The following is a 7266-nucleotide window of genomic DNA, read 5'->3' as shown; positions in this document are numbered from 1 at the left end:
CTGGTAGCATAGTGCCTAAGGCACTTGACTGCTAACCAGAAGGCTGGCGGTTCAAAGCCACCAGCCACTCCTCAGAAGGAAGGTTGGGCAATCTATTTCTGTAGTGATCCTGCCTCGGAAACCCAAGGAGGGGTCACTATGAGTCGGGTCCAACTCAATGGCACATAACAACAACAACAACACTAATATTATTTATTATTTGATATTAGTATTAATCAGTCTTAACATAATGTTTTGTGTCAGGCAATGGTGATTCAAGACAGATAACAAATACGAACAGTAGGAGCACAAGAGTGTGGCCCTATGTAGTGAGAGCGCCAATATTACTGTGAACAGAGGATGTCACACACAGGGACAGAAGCAACCAACCCTGTTTGGAGGATGAATCCTAAGCTGGCCTTGAATGATGAGCAAGTAGTAGTGTGAAGACTAAAGACCCAAGGATGGGGTATGAGGAGAGGAGGGGGCTAGTTGGGGCAGACAACCTCAAGGCTCCAAGCCTAGATGAAGGACCAGTTGTTCTCAGGGGCAATGTCTACTCTGTTTAGTATACCATTGTCTCTCTAGGACCCAGCACAGTGCTGGTGCACAGCAGGCTCAATACACATCTTTGGAGTGAATAAATAGGAAAATCAAGGGATAGGAGCTAGCTTGAGGAGAAAGACAAGTTCTTCTGAAGGACACGTTAAACTGAAATGAATTTGCAAGCTTCCAGGCATCAGTGCCATGAGGCAGTTTGAGAGGAGAGTCCAAAGCCTGTGCTGGTGTTCTGGAAACACAAGGCAGCAATGCTCCAGAGTGCCCACCAATGGGCCAGAAATACCTGTACTTCCTGGATGCTTTCCTCCTCTCTGGCATCCACCTTCTTCTCCACCCCCTCGCCACGGAGCAAGGCTTCCAGGGTGGTACTTTCCGAGGTGAACCCATCCTTCTTCAGAGGCAGCTCCACTTCTGAAAGCAAGGACAGAAAGGCGGAGTCAGGCCACTAGAAGTGGGAGGGGTAGGAGGGACAGTCCTTGAGGGCATGCAAGGACCAGTGCCCCTGAATAGGAGTCAGAAGCCCTGCTCTCTGGTGGGAGAGGAACTTTGGAGTTGAGTCCAGTTTTTCCATCTCCAGTTCATAAGCCCAGAGACAGATTCCAACTTGCCCACAGCCTCAGAGACAGTGAGAAAAGGGCAGAAGTGGCACCAGGTGACAAGGGAGTTAGATAGGCTGATCTCAGTCCTGCTCTGTTACTCTCCAGGTCATGGAACATTGGATAAGACACTCCAGGAGCCAGAGGCCATTGCTGCATCTATATAGTGAAGCTAACAATACCTGATCCAATGTCTTCATTTACATTAAAGTGCTTTCAAAAATGCTAAAGTGTTGTGCCAATGTTGGCTTCAATCGTTTTCATTCTCCCCCTCTATCCCAACTCTTGTCTCACAACTTCATTACTTCCTCTTAGCTGTGCTGGCTTCCCAGACTCAGTTTGCTCCATGAAAAGCTATTTCTGCCTCAGAGAAGCTATTCTAACCAAAATCAATTCACAGAGGAAACAGAGGCCTCTAAAGCCAAGGGAGAAAAAAGAGTGAGCACAAGCACCAAGCAAGCCCCAGATTGGCACAGTGGGAGCTGCAGTGTCTACACACAGCAGGGTCTTCTTCCTGAAGACATCAGACCTGGGGTGTGAGGTTGCAGCCAGCTGAGCAGGGGCAGCAGAGTCAGCTCTGCCCATGAGTGAGACACAGAGAGAAGCTGAACCCCTACCTCAAAGTCTCCCCCACAAACTCCTAACCTGAAGGAGATTGTTTGTTTGTTTTAATTAAAAACAGAAAGCTCAGACTGTTCACAGTAGTCAAAAATTAGAAACAACCCAGTTCATCAATAGATGAATGGATAAACAAAATGTGGTACAAGCATACAATGGAATATTATTCAGCCATAAAGACAAATGAAGTCCTGATGACATGCTACAATATGGATGAAACTTGAAAACATTATACTGAGTGAATAAAGTCAAACATAAAAGGGCATATATAATATCATCCCACTTACATGAAATATCTAGAAGAGGCAAATACATACAGACCAAAGTTTATTAGTGGCTACCTGGGGTGGGTGAGAGGGAAAAATGAGGGGGCATTGCTTAACTGGTACAGGATTATTTTTAAGGGTGATGAAAAATATGTAACCACAGAGGGGTGACCATTATACAACATGGTGAATGAAGTTAATGTCACTGATTTGTACATGTAAAAACGGTTGAAATGTTTTGTTGCATGTATTTCACCACAATCAACATTTAAAAATTTTTTTTAAAAAATCAGAAAGCTCAGATACTGTCGTTGTTGTGTGCTGCCCAGTTGATTCTGACTCATAGTGATCCTATAGTACAGAGTAGAACTGCCCCAAAGAGTTTTCTAGGCTGTATTTTTATGGGAAGTAACCATATCATGATTTATTATTAAATATTCTTCCAACTTCTCTGAACCTGTGCTTCATACCCCTAAGTTTTCTCTTCCCACTAGCAATGGATTGTATGATCCCTATCACTGTATCAGGTAAGATAAAGTATGAGAACAGGCTTTAGCAGTGCCCTGAAAAACAGTAGAAAACAATAGCCCACTTGTATGGGGGAACCAAGGACAGTTTAGTGGGGGACTATTTATGGAGGTGTGAGCAAGATTAAGGGAACCAACGTGGAATGATGGAACACCCCAAGGGAGTGGTGGTGGGAGGCATTACAACCCTTATTCCTGAAAAGGCAAGAGGGAAGCTGTTTCCAAGAAACATAAGAGAGAACCCAGATAGGAGCTATGGCCAACTTGTGGCCCAGCAGCAAGGGAACCAAGGGAACTCATAGCCCAAGCCCTCTCTGCTCCCATCCTCTGTCTTCCTGCTGGTAGCCTTCATTGAACAACCTCAAACAGAAGCCAGGGAGTAAGGGAGTCATTGGTAAGGGAGTCATTGATACAGCCCCACCAAGGTCAGCTTCCTGGGTCATAGAGAAGCATAAAGAAAGATAGAGAGTGGGTCTGGAGGAGCATAAGGAAAAGAAAAAGTACTGCACCTATTGGATCGGCTGGGCTTTATTTGGACTCAAATGGAACTATATCTACACCTTCAGTTTCCTCTACCAAAGACAGATCCAGGCTGGTTGGTCCACGAGAAAGAGGAACTCAGGAATCACATTAAAACTAAACAAATGCACACTCACAGGTGACCAGCCTCCAGGAAAAAGAAGGTGGGAAGGAGAAACAATATCTAAATTCCCTTGAGAGACAAGGTGTTTGAGATTCTTCTTGCCAAAAAAGGAAACATGAGAGCAAAGGATCCACCTCCATCAAGAAGTATCACCACCTCAAAAACATATCCATCTGTCTAGTCAGCAAGTATTTATTGAGCACCTACTATGTGGTTAAGAAGCTCTGGTGGCACAGTGCCTAAGGCATTTGACAGCTAACCAGAAGTTTGAAGGTTCAAACCTACCAACCGCTCTGTGGAAGGAAGATGAGACAATCTACTTCCGTGAAGATTTACCACCTTGGAAACTCAACGGAGGTTGCTATGAGTCAGAATCGACTCAATGGCAGTGAGCTTGGTTTTTGCTTCTTTTTGTTTTTTCATTTTTGTTGTTTTTGTTATGTTGTTACCACTCTGCTGGGACTAGGTCCATAGGAAATGAACCAAATAAAGCAGGTACCTGCCTTTAGACAGCTTAATATATATATATATATATATATATATATATATATATATATATATATATAATTACAAATTGCTATAAAGTACTATGGGAGAAAAAAACAGAGTAAAAAGTGAAAGAATAGTAAGAATAGTAGGGTGGGGGGCCTACTTTAGATTCAGGGAAGGCCTGTATGATAAAGTTACATTTGAGCGTCAGAAAAAGAGTCAACTGTCAGCTTTAATGAGTTCTGAGTGTGTAGCGCCACAGTCTGCTCTGATGACATATTCCGCCTTCTCAAAAGTCTGAAAAGTCTTCCAAATGTCTAATCTAAAACAATTAGAGCTTGCTGCCTCCTGTCCTGTGCTCAGTCACAAGAGAACAGCTGGTCACCATCCTTCACACTTAAAATAATCGGACATATAGTTGAAGTTCGTCTTTCAGGATCTCTCCTCACTACTAAATAAATCTTATTTCCAGAATCACGCAGCATTTTAGAGCTGAAAAGAACCTTACAGATCATCTAATTTAATCATCTCATTATAAAAATGAGTCTTGGGGCTCAGAGAAGTTAAGTAACGTCACCAAAACCTGAACAGGTAGTTAATAACAGAGCAGGACGAAAGCACAGCCAAATGATCTTTGCAAGACACTGTTATGATCATAAAGGAGCTCGGGTGGCATAGTGGGTAAGGCATTTGGCTGCTAACTACAAGGTTGGCAGTTCAAACCCACCAGCTGCTCCATGAGAGGAAGATGAGGGAATCTACTTCTGTAAAGAGTTACAGCCTTGGAAACCCACTGAGTCAGAATCAACTCGATGGCAGTGGGTTTGGTTTGGTTTGGTTTGGTATGATCATAACAGGCCCAACTCACTATGTTTTTTTAGTGGTTGGCAGGCCCATGCTGAGCCCCAAGTGTGCATTGGTATGTTTGTGTACGTGCTGAGTGCTGAGCTCATAGTAAATACTCAATGTGACAGCTCTTAGTACTATATATCTCAGTCCCCACAAGTACCCAAGAAGTGCACGCAGCTATTATCCCATTTTACAAATGAAGATACTGAAGCCTAGGGAGCTTTAGAACTTGCATAGTACTACAGAGCTGGGAAGGAGAAAAGCCAGGCCTTGAAACCAATCTGCCTCCACACCCTTTCACCTAATTTCTAGGCTGCACTGACTCCAGCCTTCCTCTCTTTGGGTCCTTCCTTTAACCATCTTCTCCCAAAATGTTATGCATTTTCATTGTATTTCTAGACTCTCTTCAGAGTCTTTATATTTCATATTTATATAAAGGCTCTTGGCTGAGGCTACAGGCAGGTGTGCGTTGTCATTCTGGGCTCTGCCTTATATGAACAACACCATGCGACATTCACTTTCTGCAACTGTATCAACTCCACCCAGAATTCTCCATTTACTGTGAACCTCCTCCTCTTCTTTCTCCCAGTCCCTCTTGCTCTCCTGCTAAATCTTCCTCCAGTCTATTACCCCATAATTCAGTTCATGCTCTTGATCCTCTTTAATGAAACCTTACCAAATGGGTAAAAGAGAAGCAAAAGGGAAAAGTGGAATGGGCTTGCTGAGAGGCAGAGAATCAAAAAGGATCTGGAATTTTATTAAGAGTCCCATCCCATTTAAAGACAAGGAAACTGAAGCACAGAAAGATATAGCAAATTTCTTAGGGTCACAGAGAAATTTAGTTGCATCATTCTTGCTAATTTCCAAAACATATTATTGGCTCCTATAGGTCCTGCTTTCAGACAGCCCTGGAATCAAAGTCTAGCTTTGCCATTTATCAGTTGGAGGACTATAAGGTAGTTACTTAACCTCTCTAAACCTCCATTTTCTTATACGTGAAATAAAAATGATTATAATATTTACTTCATAGTGTTGGTGGGAGAATTCAACAAGGTAATACATTTCACCACCACTCACTTGTCAGTGTGTTGTACTGTGGTGGCTTGCGTGTCGCTGTGATGTTTTTAGCTATGCCACCGGTATTTCAAATAACTGCAGGATCACCCATGGTGGACAGGTTTCAGAAGAGCTTTCTGTCTAAGACAGACTAGGAAGAAGGACCTAGAGATCTACTTCTTAAAAAATTGTCGAGTGAAAACTTTAAAATGGCAGTAGAACACTGTCTGATGTGGTACTAGATGAGCCCCTCAGGTTAGAAGGCTCTCAAAACACAACTGCCTCCTTGAGGTAGTTGTTGTTGTTGTTGTTATGTGCCGTCGAGTCAGACCCAACTCATGGCGACCCCTCCTTGGGTTTCCAAGGCAGTATCACTACGGAAGTAGATTGCCCCAGCTTCCTTCCGAGGAGTGGCTGAACCGCCAGCCTTCTGGTTAGCAGTCAAGTGCCTTAGCCACTATGCTACCAGAGCTCCCCCTTGAGGTAGAGTTGACCTTAATGATGTGGATGGAGTAAAGCTTTGGGGTGCTTCATTTGCTGATGTGGCACAACTTAAAATGGGAAGAAACAGCTGCAAACATCCATTAATAATTGAAACAGGGAATGTACAAAGTATAAACCTAAGAAAATTGGAAGTTGTCAAAATGAAATGGAATGCTCGAAGATAGATATCCTAGGCATAGTGAGTGGAAATGGACTGGTATTGGCCATTTTGACAATCATAAGGTCTACCATGCTGGGAATGACAAATTGAAAAGGAACAGCATCACATTCACTGTGAAAAACAACACTTCAAGACTGATCTTGAAGCACAACTCTGTCAGTGGTAGGATAATAACCATATGCCTACAAGGAAGACCAGTTAATATGACTATTATTCAAATTTATGTACCAACCCCGAATTCCAAAGATAAAGAAATTGAAGATTTTTGCCAACTTCTGCAGCCAGAATGCTCCTCAGAAGCAAGGATGGTGACACTTTGTCTCATGTACTTCGGACATATTATTAGGAGAGACCAGTCCCTGGAGAAGGACGTCATGCTTGGTAAAGTAAAGGGTCAACAGACAAAGATGACCCTCTGTGAGATGGACTGACACAGTGGCTGCAACAATGGGCTCAAACACAGCAACAGCTATGACCAGGCAGTGTTTCATTCTGTTGTACATAGGGTCACTATGAGTCAGAATCAACTTAGCAGCACCTAAGAACAACAACTGCAACAATTCACTTCATGAAGAAAGTCAAACGGATCTACAAAAAACTACTGTAAGAAATACAGTGGGAATGAGGCTTATCAATTTATTTTTATTTTTTTTCCATTCAAAATTAGATGATAGATGTAAAGAGACTGAGACATCACAAGTACTACCTAAATGCTAGCTGTTATCATTATCAGAGTTTGAATAATTCTGATTTTAATGTTAAGAAATTATCCAGTGTTATAGCAGCACTGGCCAGTAGAAATACAATGCAAGTCACATATGTAATTTTAAACTTTCTAGTAGCTACATTGGGAACTCTGGTAGCATAGTGGCTACAGCACTTGACTGCTAACCAGAAGGCTGGCGGTTCAAATCCACCAGCCAGCCACTCCTCAGAAGGAAGATGGGGCAATCTACTTCCATAGTGATACTGCCTCGGAAACCCAAGGAGGGGTCGCTATGAGTCGGGTCCGACTCGA

General features: G+C 42.9%; 1 protein-coding gene across 1 annotated transcript in view; it reads right to left on the bottom strand.

The window, feature by feature from the left end:
* DPF3 (double PHD fingers 3) overlaps positions 1–7266 on the bottom strand; it is a 340339-nt gene that overhangs the window by 115748 nt on the left and 217325 nt on the right. Inside the window, 1 exon segment of the mRNA XM_042781015.1 lies at positions 824–951. Coding sequence (XP_042636949.1) covers positions 824–951 — 128 coding nt within the window.

Source organism: Orycteropus afer, unplaced genomic scaffold (genome assembly GCF_000298275.1).
Source record: "Orycteropus afer afer isolate SDZICR_OR568_19922 unplaced genomic scaffold, OryAfe1.0 scaffold00079, whole genome shotgun sequence".
NCBI lineage: Eukaryota > Metazoa > Chordata > Mammalia > Tubulidentata > Orycteropodidae > Orycteropus > Orycteropus afer.
Note: the sequence above shows the minus strand (reverse complement) of the source record. Positions and strands in the feature narration are given on the sequence as shown.